Source organism: Callorhinchus milii, unplaced genomic scaffold, assembly GCF_018977255.1.
Source record: "Callorhinchus milii isolate IMCB2004 unplaced genomic scaffold, IMCB_Cmil_1.0 Scaffold2, whole genome shotgun sequence".
Lineage (NCBI taxonomy): Eukaryota > Metazoa > Chordata > Chondrichthyes > Chimaeriformes > Callorhinchidae > Callorhinchus > Callorhinchus milii.
Window position 1 is genome coordinate 112,632,439 of NW_024704743.1, and position 20,353 is coordinate 112,652,791.

Sequence of the window (20,353 nt, forward strand, 5' to 3'; positions counted from 1 at the left end):
ACTGGGCTTTGGGATCTGGGAGGGTAGGAGGGTGGCCAAAGGCTCTGTCGAAGAGGAGGGTTTTGAGATGGTATAAGGCGATATGAAACCCAAGTTTACTGTCTGGTGTCATAAAGTTTCAAACATGCAAATTCTTTTATGAGAGACTAAGCTGGAAAAATAACAACAGCTTGCATTTATAAAGGGTAGAGTAACATCTTGAAGCGATATACAGTGCTGGGGTAGAAGTGTGTGTGAGAGAGCCATAAACACAGATAAATAAGTAGGCTTTAAAGAGGAACTTGAAGACCGATAGAGAGAGGCGGCAAGACGAAGGGTCAAGAGAGGTTACTGGCGAAACCAAACAAATAACTTCCATGGTGACACTTGTTTGTGAAAGGTCAGCAGAATCAGGATTCTTTTAAAAAAGGAAAAGGGATATTAACATCTAGAAACATTTAAAATTAGCTCTCCAATATATTCCTGAGTTTCTTCAGCAAGGAGCTGAACCCGACAGATCAGAAGGCTCCATTAGGTTTGATCCCAAATCGGTGCTGTTAGCAATCTTCTTCTAGTATGGGGCATAATATTTGCAGCGTTATTAGCATCCTGGTTCCCGTTCTTGATCATTATCCAGTGAGCTGTACTGCGGTGAGCATTTGCAGAACCTGGGGATGATAACATCTAGCCTGAATGTAATGTCCTCTATAGTCCAATAGTCGGTTAAGGTTCACATCTGGTCAGTGATCATTTCAGTACAAGGACTATTTTTGACAGTGGAACCATACCCTAGTGGAAAGAAAAGGTGTCAAATACCATCATGAAAGAAGTAGAGTACATTTTTGGGGGTGGGGGAGTGGGGAGTAAAGTTAATTACCTACCTGCACCACATATGTGTATGTTCAAAATTGAAATATAGATTTAAAAGTCTGGAGCATGGATTTCAGGGAGTCCTAATATTGAAAGCAGTATTAGGAAATGAAAAAAAAGCTTCCTTCTCAATTATCATCTTTTAGATAACCTAGTCACTATTTCCCACAAGTGGGAACAGTCTATTTATGCTAAAATGTGAATTTGCAGTTTGCATAGCCAGGGTGCACAGACCACACATGTTGGAAAGCCTACATGTTATCACTCATTATTCTTTATTTCAATCAAGAACCTTTCAAACCCATAGGATTCAGAATGGATGAAACTCACTTAATTCACGGGGGTAATAATTCCTTTAAAAAAAATTGTTCATTCAATTCATGACTGTTTTGGGACACTGCTGTGCGCAATTGGCTGCCATGCTTCACCCACAAAAGTATACAGTCAATTCATTTTATAGTATCTTCTGGGAAGCGCTTTGAGACATCTCGAAGACGTGATAAGGTGCTATATCAAATGCAAAGATTATTATAACTAAATATTACCAAATGATTAAACAACTAACAATAAATAACACATACCTACAGACTTCCCAGATCACAGTGCTGAACATTACAGATGCTCAGTAGTGTACAACTGAGAGCTTTCTCCTAAATATAGTTATAGTTAGCTAACAAAAGGGTTAAGGTGGACTAAAAATACCACGACTTTGTTGAAGCTTACTCTAGCGCATTATTGGCTCAGAATTCATGTGGCTACTGCTAACTTGGTTAATCCAGCATGATACTCTATGATCCTTTGCATACTTTGTTCATCAAGACTGCTTGGTACCTTTTTTCAAAAGTGATAAAGCCATTTGAGATATTTTTTGTTGACATGTTGACAGAATCGTGCCATTTGGGTGTAATATTTACACCTAGCTAACAGACTTGGCTGTATTGAAACAGTTGTATTGAAATGGCAACTGAAGGTACTTTTATTGCTTTGAGCAGAAACATGTAGGTGTACTTTCCTTTCTGAACAGAAAAGGGAACTTTTAAACTGTGGACCACGTATTATGCTCTGCAGTTCTATCTTGCGGTAAAGATTTTCCCATTGTAATAACACTATATTGGCAATTTGCTCAGGAATGGCCTTTGATTATGCTGGGCTTCTTATTAAATGCTCAGGATTACAAGAGACACGTATACTACCTAATTAGACCTTTTTTTATTTTACGTACAGAATTGGCTGTATTGCCAGGCGATGGGTTTCATTAGACGGGTTTCATTTTGGGTGGGCACAGTTGGAATGTGCCTATTATGTTAATTTCTTTTCAAGAACAAAGCGTCTGGGTTTAGTTATTTAACACTTTATTTAATAGGTTTCTCATTTACACGTGAGCCAAGAAGGAAAGGTTAATAACCTTGATACAGAACCCGTTTGTTCTGTTGGTCTACCCCGTGTTTGTAGGCAGCTGAGCAAAATGCTTAGATCAGCTGGTTAAAAATGATCTGCCCTTCCCCCCTTTAGAGTAAGTCGAACTGTGGATCGTTGCCATGGAGATGGCTCTTTCTAGCTCATCAGATTTTAAATGGTTTTCCACATCAACTGAACAGCTGTACGCAGAGTTTCTACCCGCGCTTTCGGCATTTCCTTAACCACTGAGCTGTGCTAAGGACACATCAAACCAACCATCTAAAATCCGATCTCTAGTGCGGTCATCACATACATCGATCATTTTTATTAAACGTCGGTACGTATTTTTTTTGCGCAGAGCTTTTACGTTTCGGATCAGGTCGGTAAAGTTACTGGAAATAACTTTGGCATCTGCCAAAAAGAGATAACCACTTAGCTAGCGGCTGATGTTTGCTGAAATATTCTACACTCTGTGCTGGTTTCAAAGCAAAGCTCAAAGTTTTGAACAGGGCACCTTTATAGGATTATTCAAAAGTGCTTTTAAATATTACACTGGTTTTATCAAATACATACAGTACATAATAGTGCTTACTTGCATTTACATAGCACATAAAAATGAACTTCTTCAAGCACTTTACCAAATTATTTAATGTACATATATTTAGAATGTACAACTATTATTTACACTTAAGATGGATCTGCTATTTTTTCAGGATTCTCCTTTCCGTTGTAGTTGCCTCTATATGTGCATCTGTACATCTTTATAGATGGGTTGTTAGTTATATTATCAGCCTGGCTCAGTGGTAGGACTTTCACCCCGAATTAAAAGGTGGTAGGTTCAAGCTCCACTTTGGGACTGTAAACTCACAGTGTAGGCTGGCTGACCCTCCAGAACAGTGCTGGAAAAACATCCTTTGGATGAGATGTTAATCCGAGGTTGTATCTGCCTGTTCAGGTGGATACTAAAGATCCTATTTTCAAAAAGAGAAGGAAATTTCTTCTGGACTCCTGGACAACAACCTCCCCAAATGATTCATGGCTTGCTTGTGAAACATTGCTGTGTGCAAATTGTCTGCCATGTTTATCTACAAATGCACAGTCACTACACTTTACAGTAACTTCTGCAAGGCGCTTTGCGATGTTTCAACAATGTGATAAGGTACTATATCAAATGCTTATTATTAATCTTACACACAGAGTGTAGAATTCTCCAGTGACAAAATGGAAGAATACCCCCCACTATCATCCGAGTTTTAACCAAGTTTTAATATAAAATGCTAAATAATGGTGTACCAAGTAATAAGTAATAGATCTGCTACAAATATTGCAATGCCATGCAATATGACTCAACACAGATCTCCAGAGGTTAATTTTGCTGCTGGAAGGCAGTAAATATAGCAGATAACTTCAAATGTCTTTACTCAGTTTTTACAGGCTAACTGAACTCCATGATCATGTGTGATCATATTTTCCCCCTGTATTTAATTTCAGTCAGAAAACTCATGTAGGTCTCACTTTACCAAATTCCAACTCCAATTTCACACACTGTTTGCATGCCAGATTGGGATTCAAGATGCAGTACTCCCAGTGACTTAAGTATGATCTTTATATTATCTATCTCCCTGCTGCCCGCCCACCCCACTCAGCTAATGGACTTGCTGTATGTTCCCTGCCCTACCCGCACCACCATTGACAACTGAGCTTCTCTGCCCAAACCTCTGCAACTCCCTCCATCCCTCGACACCTCTGCCTTGCCCCCTTTCTATCTGTTTTCAAATCCTGCCTTAAAACTTGCATTTTCTACCACAGCTATGGTCACCTTCTTCACTCCCACCGCCTGAGGTCTGTCTCCGTCATCGTAAAGCTCTCCCAACATTATTCTAAGTGAAGCACTATGTAAATGCAAGTTTTTGTAGTAAATCTTTATTAATTATATTTGTGATTGAGAACATGTTGAAAAATCAATGCAACTTCATCTTGACCCACGTTTTGTCTATTTTTGATTAGATTCCACTTCTGTATTTCTTGGAAGTGAAGCAACAGGTGTGAGAGAGAAGAGTGGAAACTACTGAGAAGCAACTTTATTCAGTCAGAAAATTGAATCTGATCATTTGAGCTGCAGATTAGACAAGTCTTTCAATGTGTTATTTTCCTCAATTGGGTAAACCAACTGGTAACGCAAAATGTCGATAAAAGCTGTTTAAAATTGACTGAAAAAATGGACAATTACTTAGTTACTGTACTTTAAAATGGGTTACTAGACTCTTGCTGTAACTTTTAAAAACTGTAAATTGAATAGTTTGCTTAAAAATCATCCATTAAATTTTTATACAGTATCTTTCACTCTGAAAGCCTTATGTCTTTAAGACTGTTCCCAAGTATCCAGAAAAGCAATCTAATGATACCCTGAATTCATTGGAACGGTTTCAAAGATCACGTCAGGTATCAGGATTCGCCAACTACACGGTAATTCTTATTGCCTAAAGTGTACTTCTGCCCCACTCCATGCATCATTCATTTTTTAAAAATAAAATATCCTCACTAAATTGTATGAGACCTATATTTGGACCATTTAGCATTGAGGCACTGTGGACAGTTATGTCACAGCTAGTGCATTGAGTTATCACCCAGCTGGGAACGCTGCATATTCTGAGACTCAGCAACTTTACTTACTGATGGTAAATTAAGACACCAACTCATTGCACAGTTGCAATAGTTACATTTAGGTACACCTCCAGGACCCAGCAAAGATTTCCGTCGATCTGATTCATTCAAAAGCCAGAAAGAACTTTAATTTGATCTGGTGTCTGCCAGTAGTGTTGAAACACCACAAAGCACCTCGCAGTAATTAGTGTGAGGTGTCGTAGGTGTACTATGAGACTCTGCCACTGTCAAGCGCTCTGGGACGCTACCCCTCATAAAGGGCGCTATATAAATGCAAGTTGTTGTTGTTGTAGCTATTTATTTATAAATAGCGAATGTAGCAGTTCAATTTGTGCACGACAAAGCCCCACAAACAGACATGAGCTGAATAATTAATACAGATGCGAATATGTTTGCGTTTCAAACTTTCGCGAACCCCTGCTTTTCTCAAACCGTTCTCATGAGGCTTCCAAGGAACACTTGCTACACCCTTGATCAGAAGTAAGGGTTTGTTTTGTAAATTATTACACAATGATTTATCTTCACGTATACTATAGTGGTATTGAGATTTCCCCAATTATTACACGCAAAATTATTACACACAGAAATATTGACGTACATGGTTATCTGGAAGGTTTGGGCTCAGCACACCAAGAGCCTGATATTCCGTTCTCTTAGCGTATAGTGTCACGGGATCTTTAATGTCTTAAGTGAACAGGATGGCCTTTTCAACATTGTAGCACTGGAGGGATAATGTGGGATTTGAACCATAAACTTTACCCAGAGATCAGAATGTGACTGACTGAGATGGGGTTACTACTTCCGTAAAGGAAGAGAAACAAGAAGCCCTACCCCAATAAATCACTGGGAAATTTAATCCAGCAAAGGTAATTAAAAAATGTCAACTTTGGCACCAAGAAGCAGGCAAAGTAGATACAGTACTGGAGCTATTCTCAATACATTCTGCTCCTCCCAAATCTATGAATCAGGATGAATGAATACCTCGGAGAATGCTGGGTGAGGTTTAAAAATCTACGAACAACACAGAGAAAACCAAGGAAAATATTGAATTCAACCACCCAGCCAGAGAGCCACGGGGAGGGAAAGAACTGCAATGAGAACTCTGAGCAAGTGAAGCAATTTATTTTGCCAGGGAGATTGAAGCCAATGTGAGAGCTTTTTGTAGGATTTATTTTTCCCATTGATTCTGGTGAAGATCTTCCTTCCCCATATATTTACCTTGCAGAATACAATGTACAATCAAAATATTGGAACCTGGTACATTAGTGAACTTATCCAGTTTAGTTATCTCTGAAGTCATAGCTGTCAGCCTGGCTCAGTTGTGACTTAATTGAACACAAGGCAGAACAATCAAACCATTATTTTAACAGTTTTTCTTAGAAATTCTATGGCTTTTGTTTTATTGTATGCAGATGAATGCTTCTGAATAACATTGTGGAGTCCTATAGATCAATGGTTATAGCGCTCGTCTCACAAGTGAGATCCCTGGGTTTGAATCCCGGGCAGGGCAAAATGTTACGCAATAACAACAACAGCAAAATTACATTTGTAAAGCGCCCTTCATGTCGGGAGGATGTCCCAAGGCGCTGGACAGACAGAGTTTCGGACCCGAACTAGGCGTCGGGGTCGGGGAGGGTGGAGGGTTGGAGGGGAAGCAGGGAGATCAAAAGCACGGTCAAAGAAGAGGGTCTTGAGATGGGTCTTGAAGGTGGCAATGGGGGGGGTGGCGAGATGGAGGGACTGCGGGATGGAGTTCCAGAGGGTGGGGGCAGAGTGGCAGAAGGCCCGCCCGTCAATAGTGGGGCGTGTGAGGAGGGGACGTGAAGCAGGCCGGAGCCCACTGAGCGGAGGGAGCGAGCAGGATGGTAGGGGGTTAGGAGGTCGCAGAAGTAGTGGGGAGCAAGGCCATGGACGGCTTTGAAGGTGAGGACCAGGATCTTGAACTGTATCTTCTGGGTGATGGCAAGGATGGGCGTGATAGGGTCGCGGAGCCTAGTGCGGGAGAGAACACGGGCTGCAGAGTTCTGGGTGATCTGCAGCCTATGGAGGGAGGAATAAGCAAGTTTCCTTACTCCACACACTTCTGTTTACCTAGCAGTAAGTAGAAACCAGGTTGTTCGTCAATTGGCGGATTGCTTTTCCGGGGTAATTATTCCTTCATAATAGTAATAATATTTTTATTGGTCAATCGATCCACAACTGTTTGTGGGACACTGCTGTGCGCAATTAGTAGCCACGTTTCACCCACAAAATATGCATTCAATTCACTTTACAGTATATTCTGTGAAGCGCTTTGAGATGTCTCGAAGACGTGATAAGGCGCTATAGCAAATGGAAAGATTATTATTATTATTATTGACATATAAGTGAAGGGAGATGTCAGATAAAGCATTGATGTAGAATGCTTAGTAATAGCACAGTGTTTAAAAGAGAATTGGATAAGCACTAGAAGAAAATAGTACAAAAGGGTAAAGAGTAACCTTATAAATATGATATGATTAAAGAGCCGAGAATGTGACAATTCTCGGATACACAAATAATGACGTGTTGAATGGCTTCCTAAGGTGCTGTAAAGGGTCTAGGATTCTATTCTATAAATTGAAAGCTGCATGGAAGTCCAGTTCAGTTGTCATAGAATCCATAATTATAGGATTCAAAGTGTGTATTTTTCTAGCAATCATTGAGGAAAATTATTCATCAAAATCTACATTTTTGAGAACCCACTTGCCTGGACTATGTCGAGCTTAGATGCTCAGACAATTGGCCTTTAGCCATAACATCATTTTTGGCAATTGGCAAAAGCTCTGGCAAAATAAATGCAGCCAAAGTAAATTTAAAGATCAGCGCTTTAAATTAAATGTTACAAATATTGTATCCATCATAGTGTAACCTTAAAGAAGTAGGTGAACCTCATATAAGGACATTTGCTCGGAGGGAAAAGTATGCATATTCATGCACAGCTAAAAAGAGCAGTGCTGTAACTCAAATTGACATAAAGTAGAGACTGTCATTTTTCATCTAGCAGAGATTTCAACATCACATTAATGACACAACTGTTATAGTAATTCTGACTTGCCAATGCAGTGAGCCCAAAATTGGTTGCAGATCGCCTTATCACAACGCATAGCCAATCACAAGTCATTGAAGTGGCATTTATGCTTGTACTTGTCTTTCAGTGAGGTGGGTGTCTCAGATTGATAGAACAGGAATGTTGGCATCTTAAGTAGCAGCAATAACACAAGTTCAAGCTGATTGCATCTCTTTGTAACTACGGCCAGCACACTTCTAAAAATAGTAAAAGTGAAAGGGATATTTAGGGTTATCTTTAGACAGTGCAGAACTGTCCTCTTGTATTGTAATGCTAGAAATGCAAGATATTTGTTCTATTGCCATCACTATCCTCCTTATTGAAGTTACCGTTGATAGCATTGCCATTTTACGGTGTTCCTTGCACTTTTCACACATGAGTTAATTTTTTGTATACAGTATTCATAAACGTTGGATTACAAAATGTTGATACAGTAATACTTTGTGCGTTTTATGTACTTCGTAGGTGGGAGCTTGAAGGGAGTTTCTCCCTGTGTCCTGGCCAACAATCTTCCAGATCGAAAAATTGGTAATTTATCACTTTTTGGCTGTTTGTAGGACATTGCTATATGTAAATTGGCTGCCACATTTGCCTATAAATACACAGTCGCTACACTTTACAGTAAAATCCTGTGACCCACTTTGAAATGTTTTCATGACGTGATCAGGTGCTGTATTAAATGCAAAGATTATTTGATTATTAAACAGATATGAAAACTACCTTTTTTATTCAGTTTGTTCTGCGACCCACCACATCTTATGTTGAGTAATACACCGAGCCTACATCAGGACTCTGGCCTGAAATTTACAGGTAAATTATTATCACTCAGATTACAGAGAATTATTGTTTTCTCACAGTTAGAATTGAGCTTGAATTTATATGTGGTGAATACTGTGCGTCATTTTAATAAATTGAAGTTCTAAGAGCCAAGCTATAGCTATATATTTTCTAATGAATAATCTACAATGTTTTTCATGTAAATATTAAATTAGCACATAATTTGAGTATATAAAACTGAGAGAATAATTCTGGTTTTCCAGCTGTGCTACAGTTCAGATTATGTTCTACATATGGCTGTAGCCTTGAGGTATTCGTTCAAAGCTGAAAATGTCAACTTGCTCCTCACTACTACAGTCGTAATGTGAATATATTGATCCAACATTGAAGAACCCAGAAATAACAGCTGCCTATGAAAAGAACATGCTGATCAGTTATTGAAACTACCGTGGTCTTCAAGTGACAGTTTGTAGTCATTGCTGAGAATAAACAAGCAAATTAAAACTGACAAGTGCCAGATATGTATACAATATCCATATTAAGACATCCCCCTTAATCTTTCCTCCAGTGTTAACATTCCCAGTTATTATCTCTAGTCATAGTTTAGGTTAATAATCCCATCATCAATAAAGTCATTCATCTCTGTACTCTCTCAATGATATTACAGTATTTTGGATATAATGCTAAAATTCTCTCCGGTGATTGTCCAAAACATTTATTTTTCAGATATTCATTATTATCTTTGAGAAGTTAATTCCTAGAGCCCTTTTTTACTGGGAAGAATGTTTTAGTCTTGTACTTTTAACATCTTTACTAAAGCTCATTTCTAGTTCTGTTCAGCAAAACCTTATATTCCTCCCATAGTTCCCTCCTTTTTTGTTCCTCGGAAGTGTTATTTAATGTTCCACTTTATATTCTCATTTTTTTTAATCTTGAAAGTCATACCACTGTAAGTCGCTTCCACAAAATGCTATTCTTTATTTGAGCAAAAAGAGGATTTATTTATTCATCCTTAGAGTCATCATATTTACCTGGTTAAAAGGTTCATCATTTGTTTCAGTATCTGAGTTTTAAGGCTGTTCAGTTTTGTCTCCTGATATGTTTCAGATTTTATTTTATGTTGCTTTGAGCACTTTGAGCTTATTACAGCATGCATTTTATGCCGACACACAAAATTGTAAGAACTACTGTAGTTTAGGTTTGTAATTGAAGAGAAAAGAAGCAAATACGGTTCATTAAAGCTCATTTACTTCAACCGGCGAATTACAGATTGAACACATTGCAGTTTTCACCGTTAGCAAATGCAGTGTACAGACCACCACATTCTGCACCTGACATTTTATTGCCAGGGGGATTTATTTTCGGGCTCATTTTGACTTCACTGTAGCATAAATGTGATTACAGTTTATTATATAATGTGTAACATTAGTTATTTTACTGTAATTGTACAATGACATTTTAGGATCTGTGCAACTGCATTGTTTAAAGTTGAGTCACCCTGCTACCAACTCTCCTAATCTCAACCCCCAGCTTGTGTACAAATCCTTAACTATCCAGCGCCTTAGGACGTCCTTCCAATGTGAAAGGCGCATACATTACAAACCTAAACTACAGTAGTTCTTACAATTTTGTGTGCTGGCATAAAATGCATACACATGTAATTTATTATTTTTGTTATGTGACTGTGGAAACCTTTAAACTAATGGAATTTAGCAGTTTTCACTTAGAACTACAGCTCTTTTTGAATGAAAATAATGGATGGGAAAAGGTTATGTATTCTTATAATAATAAATATGCTTTAAATCAGTGGTACTTAATAATAATTGCATTTGATATAGCACCTTATCACATCTTCGAGACGTCTCAAGCACTTCACAGAATGTACTGTAAAATGAATTGACTGTATATGTTGTTGGTGAAACGCCTTTATAAATGAGACTAAAGCTTAGAGTTGCTTATTTTTCAAAGCCTAAATTGTGTTATTGACCCTTAAGATTCAACTCTTGAAACCTTTTGGGCCATATAGTGGAGCACCCAAGGTCTTATGAGAACTCTTGAGCAAAACAGCAGGTATTTATTTTCACTGCTGGGTTTATATTGCAGTGGACCATATCAAAAATGTGCGGCTCTATCTCAATTTATGCTGCACATTTTGTGGCCAAGTGCTCAATAAAAGCGCAGTATGAACACAGTATTAAAGCTGACAAAAATCATTGCATTCAATATAATGTCTTTAACTTACTGTAAAGTACAGTGACTATTTTGTAGGCGGACGCAGCAACTAATTTGTGCACAGCAATGTCCCACATCCAGTCACAAATATGCACATCTAACAATACAGTGATCACCCAGCACATTAGCCCAGTAAGTCAGCCGAGACTGTGAGTTCAAGGTCCCAATGTGGTGTTTCAACCACATCTTTCTATTTTTGGAGTCCTGTAGCTTACTGGTTAGAGCACTCGCCTCGCAAGCGAGAGGAACTGGGCAAATTTCCTTACTCCACATGTCTCTGCTCACTTAGCAATAAGAAGGAATCCGGTTGTTAGTGAATTTGCTGATCGCTTTTCCAGGGATAATAATCTCTAAAATAAAAAAATAATAATTTGGTCACTCAACCCACGACTGTTGGTGGGACACTGCTGAGTGCAATTGGATGCCACGTTTCGCTCACAAAATATATAGTCAGTTCACTTTACAGTATATTCTGTGAAGGGCTTTGAGACGTCTCAAAGACGTGATAAGGCTCTATAGCAAATACAAGGATTATTATTATTAGAGGTGAGAATTCTACCAATTGAACCAGGCTGACACCTGCAAATGCCAGAGCACCTGACAAAATAAATGATTTAGGGTGTAAATTTGATATGCTGTGAGACTAGTCTTTCAAGGTGGTGCCAAACTCGACACCAAATTTGACACTTGCACTCATTCAGTGTCACTTATGCTGTACATTTTAGATGTCATCAAAAAAGGACCTATTAACTGCTTTGCAGTGGTGCAAAATGTGTAGTGTAATTATCTTATTATCTTCCACCATCTGTTTTATATTTACATTCAAAAATACCTAGTTTCATTTCTGAATAATAACTAGGAGAAGCATGGAAGGTAGAAATATATTACAAATATATATATTACAGAAATATATTACAAATATATTTTTCTTGCAGTGAAATAGGACTATTTATTTGCCTTGTAATTATACCATGGTATGCATTACTTAACAATACAAATATGGATAACTTTGACACAAAAGGCAACATAAACAGCTACTTGCAACCACCATAATCCAAGAAGAATCCTTGCACTTGGCATAGTGCTTTCATGTCAGGAGGATATCCAATAGCACTTCACAGGACTTACTGTAAAGTGGAGTATAAACTGTATTTTGTGGCAATCACAACAGCTAATTTGCACACAGCAGTGTCGCACAAACAGCCATGAACCAAAATTATTATTTTTCTTATCTCGGGGATTGTTGGCCAGGACACAGAAGAAACTCCCTTCTCTTTTCGAATGATGGCGTGGGATTTTAACATCAACCTGAACAGACAAGATGGGGCCTTGCTTTAACGTTTCTTCCAAAAGTACAGTATCGAGCCCATAGAAATATATACAGTACTTGACAAATACATATAGCAGCTTCTTCAAGAAATGGCTTGTTGCATAGACAGAGAATTAGCAAACTGCTAAACATTCTCCAAGATTNAAAAAAATACTCTATCATCCTAAGATTTGGAAGACTTTATTTTGCCCATGTTCCTGAAGTTGGTAGCAATGTTTCAGTAGTGTGTATTATTATACAGTTGATCAGAATATTATTTTAATAATTATAGATTTTGTAATCTAATTACAAATAAGTCACAGTTAAATCAGAATCCCAAGCATTTCCTCCGTCTTGGTAAATTATAATGTAGAGGTTTAAAATTGCGAACATTGATTGTTTCGTTTTACATTTTTATCCCCTATTCTGCCCATCCTCTTGTCCCTCCTTGAATTATTGTGCTAAAAATGTAGTTACTTAGTCCCACCTCATGTCATCTATTTCACTCCTAACATCATTGAAAGGAAACCTTTATATAAGAAGAGGAGCATATCGTAAAATAAACTACTTCAGCATCTTGATCAGTTCTTTGAGACGTCTAGAAGACATGAAAAGCGCTATATCAAATGCAAGGATGATTATTATTATTATTACTCTTTCTGCACAGACAATACTGTATGAACAATTTATTTTGCGTCCTTAGTTTAATATGCTGCAGTTTCAGTTACATTGACTTGCAGAATCTCAGGGTGAGATATGTACATTGAATTGTTGTCACAGTTGTTCTTTATCGATTCCTTCCCTACTTATCTCTTTTTCTGCCTTTACCCAGATCTTTAACCTGTAGTTCATGTGTGGGCTTTACAAAAGATTAATTAGCTGTCAGTTTTTTTTTAAATTGCGATTTTCTTGTTATTTAGGATTTTTTTTCATATTAAGTGGCAAAACAAAAGTGTGTAGCTGGAAACAGTTGCCAGTTATCTCATTAAATGGATTCTGTTGGTTACCAGAAGCGCAGAAAGTCGTGAAGTAATTGCCCGGAGATGTCAATTGGCAAAGGATTTCATACAACCTAATCCATAGTTCAGCAAGTAATATTTAATTTGTTCACTTCAATGTTCAATCTTGCCGAGGAGTGAGGGGGTGCTGTTTATCCCTGATAATTGTAGAGTCTCTTTAAAAAAAATTGCTAATTCTAACATATCAGCAGCATCTTTCAAAGTCACGTGTGGTTACAGACAATGCAACATGTTCCTATGGAATAATGAACCAACGACAGCAATTTACATTTGTCAAATGCCTTTCGTGTTAGGAGGATGCCTCAAGCACTTCACACAACTGACTGGGAGTCTGAGCTTGGGGGTAGGATAAAGGTGAAAAAAGGAGGTCAGAGAAATAGGCCTTCAGGCAGGGAGGAGGGAGGAATGGCTGAAAGCTTACAAACTAATGGTAGGGTAGGTTGGTACAGGCAGGGGATGTGAAGCAGGCTAGTGTTCGGCAAGTGAAAATATTGTGTACCATACAAATGTCATTTAAAATTTCTGCCTCGTTCTATTACAGACAAGTTGGCAAGGTTCAGACTTTAGGAATGCTGACATTTTCTACTATCTTTTGGTGATGTGTTTAAAATCCCATTTGCTCATATTGCTCATGTGCAATATTCTATTGCATTATTCCAGGGCTAAAATTAGGTTTACATTCTCTAATGGTATTACTCCATTCGTACATTTAACTGCTTTCAGTAAAGACTACACAATAATAGGTTGGTTACATAAAATCTCAACCAACTATAACAGTGCAGGCAGGAAGCCAGCTTGCTGCAAAACACTGACTTGCTTTTTTCAGGCTTACAAATTGGCCGTACAAAAAGAGGTCATCAGATTTCCACTGACAGAAGCGACTGACATTGGTGGCGACCCGATGACCTGAAGTTGCACATTTTTTAGTGCACAGAAAAGCCAGCTGTAATTTTCAGGCTTTCCTCCACATTTTTTTTAGTCATTAAATGATGGGCTTCACACCACAACCACGTCATAAGCAGAACAGTGTTATAATGAAATGTTGTAACACATTTCTGCCGCATGAGTAAGAGACACAGGAGCGAAGGGAACATCACTAAATACTATTGTCAAGTTATATGATGATTGCATACACTTTTTAGAAGTAGGTTTGGTGGAAATTGATGTTTTTTTCTGACTTTCAATGAAAATTGTTGCACTTGGAACACATTATTATTATTATTATTATAAAACAAATAAATCAAGATTCATATAATTGAACCAAGCTTGTGTTTCTGACACCCATTGGTGAGTTATTCATGATAAGCACTTGATCTTTACACTGCTCCTCTTCTCTCTTTTTCACCTTTGAATCCATAAGGTGTCATTTTTAAAAGTAATTATTCATATATTTTATTGATTTATATTCAGAGTCCTGTAGCTCAGTGGTTAGAGCACTCGCCTCGCAAGCAAGAGACTTGGGTTTGATTCCTGGCAAGGCGAAACTTTGGGCAAGTTTCCTTATTCCACACCCCTGATAAGAATCCCTTGAGAGAGAGAGAAAAAAATAATAAATTGGTCGCTTCAATCCACGACTGTTTGTGGGACACTGCTGTGTGCAATTGGTTGCCACATTTCTCCCACAAATACACAGTCAATTCACTTTACAGTATATTCTGTGAAGCGCTTTGAGACGTCTAGAAGACGGAAAAATCGCAATATCAAATGCAAGGATTATTATTATTATTATTTGTTTGGATCAACTTATGGAACAGTAACCGCAATTTATGTAGTGCACCTTCCACATCGGAAAGACCTCTCAAAGCACTTCAATGGAACTGTCTGTGGACCTGAGCTGCGAGCTGAAGTGGAAATGTTGTTTGAAATTGCGATCAAAGAGATGTTTCTTGAGGAAGGTTTTGAAGATGGGAAGGGAGGGGGCGAGTTGGAGGGACTCAGGGATGGAGCTTTAGAGAAGAGGGGCATAATGGCTCAAAGCCTTTGGTGGATCACTTTCCGAAGGAATAATCCCCTCACAAAAAAATGTGATCACTCAATCCATGACTGTGGGACATTGTTGTGTGTAATTGGCTACAGTGTTTTGCGCAAAATGTATGGCTTCCACGGCCTTGCGCCTTCCTACTTATGTGACCTGCTAATCCCTTATCAACCTGTCCTCTCCCTCCACTCCCCAGGCTCCGGCCTGCTCCATGCCCCCCACCCGTCCCACCCCACCATCGATGGTTGGGCCTTAAGCCACTCCACCCTCACCCTTTGGAACTCCACCCCACATTCCCTTCGCCTCGCTCCCTTGCGTCATTCAAGGCATGTCTCAAGATCCTCCTCTTCGACCGTGCCTTCGGCCACCCACCTACCCTCCCTGCCCTCCACCCTCCCTTACCCCAACCCCCCCACTTCCCTGCTCGGGTCCAAATCCCTGAATGTCCAGTGCCTTGGGATGCTCTCCCGATGGGAAGGGTGCTATACAAATGTAATTTTGTATTGTATACAGTCAATTCACTTTTACAGTATATTCTATAAAGTGTTTTGAGATATCTCAACAACGTAATAAGACACTATATCAAATGCAAGGATTATTATTATGATTGCAAAAAGAAACTACAAATATCGATGCCTTACTTATCATGTGTGCACATCAGTATTGAAAGAAACTAAATAATAACTCACTAAAGGAATTGCAACAATAACTAATGAAAGAGAATGATCCAACATATTTTTAGAACTTCAACGGCTGTTTTTTAAGTAGATTGCTTCATTGTAATTGTGAGTGATCATCATCTCTTTCTGGAATAAGAAATAAACTGATCAGTTTTTTGGCTAATCTGACATTTCAGACATTTTAATAAGCGCAGCACTGAAACCAAGATCCAAGCACACCCATCTCTGTATAATAGTTTCATACAGAAAATTGCCTGTGGTGATGTGCTGTCAGAAAAAAAACTACTGAGGTAGACATGAAGGCATCAGGAATCGAGTGAATGTTGAAAGAAAATAATTTAATTGAAATTGAATTTTATTTTTTAATAGAACTTAAGTGATAAGAAAACAATATGCACTTCCGAAGTGCTTTTCACTTGGGTAACATTTTGAAGCTGAAATCTTTGCAATCAATGGTGGGGCAGGGTTGCAAGAAATGTGCAGCACACCTGGGTTTACAAAGCAGAGAGAGGAAGCAGGAGAGTGAGACTAGAGGGGTATTACAGATATACAGTGGGGCAACGCACGGAAGGATTTGAGAGGCAGAATGAGAATCAATAATGACATTGATAGACGGTAAAAATTACACTTACAAAGTGCTGTTATTATTCAAGTTATTATTATTGTTCATGTAAAAATGGATATATTTTAGAACCGGAATTCAATATTTGTGAAAATCTAATAATGTTGATTCCTATGGATCCTGATAAGAATGTACCTTCATTTCCGAAACTTCATCCAGATGGAAATAATAGCTACATTTTATCTTCGTACTGTATATGGTTTGTGAAGTTATCCGTTGTACTGTGTTAAATGTTTACACCAAACACGCAGCACAACACATAACACATAGTGTTGAATTGTTTGGTTATTCTTTTCCATCTAATGGCCCAAAGTACAATGCACAAATAAAGTACAAAGTAAAATAACGCTGATATCATTAGTTCCGGCACAGGCACAATGGGCCGAATAGCCTCCTTCTGTGCTGAAATATTCTATGATTCTAGATCACACCAACCAATCTTTCTCTTTCAGATGCTTTTCAATTCACGGTGGATTTCAGCAAATTTGTGGGTTTTTTTATTTTAGTTTCCTAGCATTTTTGTTTTCTGTTTATTCTGACATTTGCTTATCTTTGTTGTAGAACATCACATGCAAGGGCCAAAGCTGAAGCAGCAGATCAGGCTGCACAAGGTGCACGCCAGGAATCAGATATTGCAAGAGGAGTTGCCAGGGAGCTTTCACCCACCTTCCACCAGCCAGGTAAATCAGAAAGTTAACGATTCAAAAGAAATTAAAACCAACACCATAAACCTTTTTTTTTGGAAAGTATTTCTAACTTCAGAGACCATCTCTTTGATGGGAGAATCGTTTTTCTTTGCACATCTTGCATCGTTTTAATCCACGTAATGGACAGATTTATTGTTGGGATCTAGGGTGGAATTGTTTTCAACAAAACTCATCAAATCTCAAGTTACTTACAATAATAATAATAATAATAATAATAATCCTTGCATTTGATGTAGCGCTTTTCACGTCGGGAAGACGTCCCAAAGCGCTTCACAGAACACACTGTAAAGTGAATTGACTGTATATTTGTGGGTGAACGCGGCAGCCAATTGCGCACAGCAATGTCTACAGTTGTAGATTGAAAATGACCAATTTATTATTGTTTTTGGTTTTGGAGGGATTATTATTAGGTGTGTGGAGTAAGGATACTTGCCCAAGGTTTCGCCCTGCCTGGAATTGAACCCAGGTCTTTCGCTTATTATTATAATTACAGGTGTTGTCTGAACCACAGCGTAATTGTTCTTAAAATCAATCGCGCGGTATATTCTCCTTGCAACAACAAATTTGCTTTCAAATTTATGTGGTGAATGGTTTGTTCTTGGTCATTTTTTGTCAAGATTGTGATTGTCAGTGTGTTACCTTTTTTGTAGATACCACTGTATCAATGAATACAATATAAACCAACAAACTAATGGATTGGTTTTGGGGGAGGTTATCTCTCCTTTTGTACTGAATGCTATTAGATTAATATATTTGCATTGCTCTAAAGACACATGGATGATGATAATGTAGATAAATGTGATGGGTATGCATGGAGAGGCAGATAGTAGCCATAAAGACCTCTGGCACAATTCCAAGGCAAAGAAAATACAGCTTCTAAATCTCACAAAAGAGAGATTTTCAACCTCTGATTTAGTCCATGTCCTGAACCTGTCAGGAAAGAATCTATAGTTTACAATTAATGTATTTTTTTAATCTCTTCTGTAACATACACATGTTTACAATGGAAAATGATACCAAAACCCAGTTGGCAAATATAGGGACAGTAAATTACTTTGACATGCAAGTTTTTTAAAGAGAGAAATAATAATAAATAATCCTTGCGTTTGATATAGTGATGGATCAAGTTCAAGATCCTCGTCTCACTTTCGAGGCCATCCATGGCCTTGCCCCCTCCTACTTCTCTGACCTGCTGACTCCCTACCAACCTGCCCATTCCCTCCGTTCAATGGGCTCCGGTCTGCTCCATTTCTCCCACCCGACCTGCCCTCCCATCGACAGCCAGACATTCAGCCTCTCTGCCCCCACACTCTGGAACTCCATCCCACGGTCCCTTTGCCTCGCTTTCTCCCTTGCCTTCTCTTCAATCGTGCCTTTGGTCGCCCTCCAACCTCTCTGCCTTCCCTCACCCCTACCCCACACCTCCCCCATGCTCGGTCCCCGACACTTGACTGTTCAGCGCCTTGGGACGTCCTCCCGACGTGAAAGGTGCTCTATAAATGTAATTTTGTTGTTGTTGTTATCACGCCTTTGAGACATCTCGAAGCGCTTCACAGAAAATACTGTAAAGTATTGACTGTATATTTTGTGGGCAGTAAGGCACTATATCAAATGCAAGGATTATTATTATTATTAAATACCACTGATTTAAAGCATATTTATGATTATAAGAATATGTAACCTTTTCCCATCCATTATCTTTGCGCGCACTCAGCAGTGTCCCACAAACCGTCATGGATTGAAGAACACTAAGTACACAACTGAAAGACACTATTTCAGAAAAACATGCAGTTCACCTACAAAATACAGTCACTACAATTTACAGTAAATCCTGTGAAGTGCTTTGAGACATTCTCTCACCATGCTTAACAGTATTCAAAACAAAATATGTATGTCACCCACACATGACAATTTCCCTGTGTATGGAATGGAATGCGCATTCTCTCTCTGGAGGGATCCAACCTGCTTACCTAATTCCAGAGAGTATTAGTCACAGGTTGGCAAGAGTCAATCTAAAGAACCTCAGAATGTGATGTTGGAGTTTAACATAGCTTGAGAGCGCTGTCTAGCAAGCGTCCTGCTGCTTATCCAGCTAGGATCTTCTTTCCCATTAGTGCCCTGGCTTGCAGGGTTAACAGGAGTTGAGTGGGAAGATTCCCAGCCTCCAGAGTACTTTGTGTACTTTTGTATATCTGAAAATAAGACTTCTATATACAAATCAGCAAATCATTACCATGGATTTGGAAGCTAATGCGTGCTTTGTACCTGTGAATGCCGGATGTAAAATAATTTGGCTCCAATTGACGGGGAACAAATGTCTCAATGTGGGAGGAAACTAATATCTTTAGATTGCAAGTAAGATTTCAACTAAAAAGAAAGCTTTTCAATTACAAAGAAAGAAGGTGCATTATATGATCAAAACCTTTTCATGGATCAAATAGTGAATAGCACTTTTTCTCATTCAGTTTCTTGAGTAGCTTGTCCATCACTTCAAGCGGAGTGACCTTAGATTCTCTGATACATTTACTAGACCTGGAGCCCTATAGCTCAGTGGTCAGAGCACTCGCCTCGCCAGCAAAAGACCTGTGTTCAATTCCCGGCAGGGCAAAACCTTGGGCAACTTTCCATACTGATAATAACACACCTGATAATAATCTCTCACGAAAAATAATAATAATAATAATTTGGTCACTCAATCCACAACTGTTTGTGGAACACTGCTGTGCACAATTGGCTGCCACGTTTCGCCCACAAAAATGCAGTCAATTCACTTTACAGTATATTCTGTGAAACGCATTGACACGTCTAGAAGATGTGAAAAGCGCTATATCAAATGCAAGGATTATTATATTATTTATTATAGACCACACTGAAAAGTCAACATCCAATCTCTGTGTTTAATGAATGCCTTTTTCGTTTCCTGTTTATTGTTACAGCTAAGTAGAACATTCAAAGTAAGTGTTTGGAGGACCTGTTCTACTCTTCATAATGTTTGAAATGAAACATAATTGTTTTGTAGATTCCCTGCCT

The 20,353-nt window shown here is 38.6% G+C and overlaps 1 protein-coding gene across 3 annotated transcripts in view; it reads left to right on the plus strand.

Annotated features, from left to right (window-relative positions):
* Nucleotides 1-20,353, plus strand: part of jph1b (junctophilin 1b) — a 65,607-nt gene that overhangs the window by 20,781 nt on the left and 24,473 nt on the right. For all 3 annotated transcript variants that reach the window (XM_042332147.1, XM_042332148.1, XM_042332149.1), the window contains exon 3: nt 17,178-17,296. In XM_042332147.1, coding sequence (XP_042188081.1) covers nt 17,178-17,296 — 119 coding nt within the window. The remainder of the gene's footprint in view (nt 1-17,177; nt 17,297-20,353) is intronic.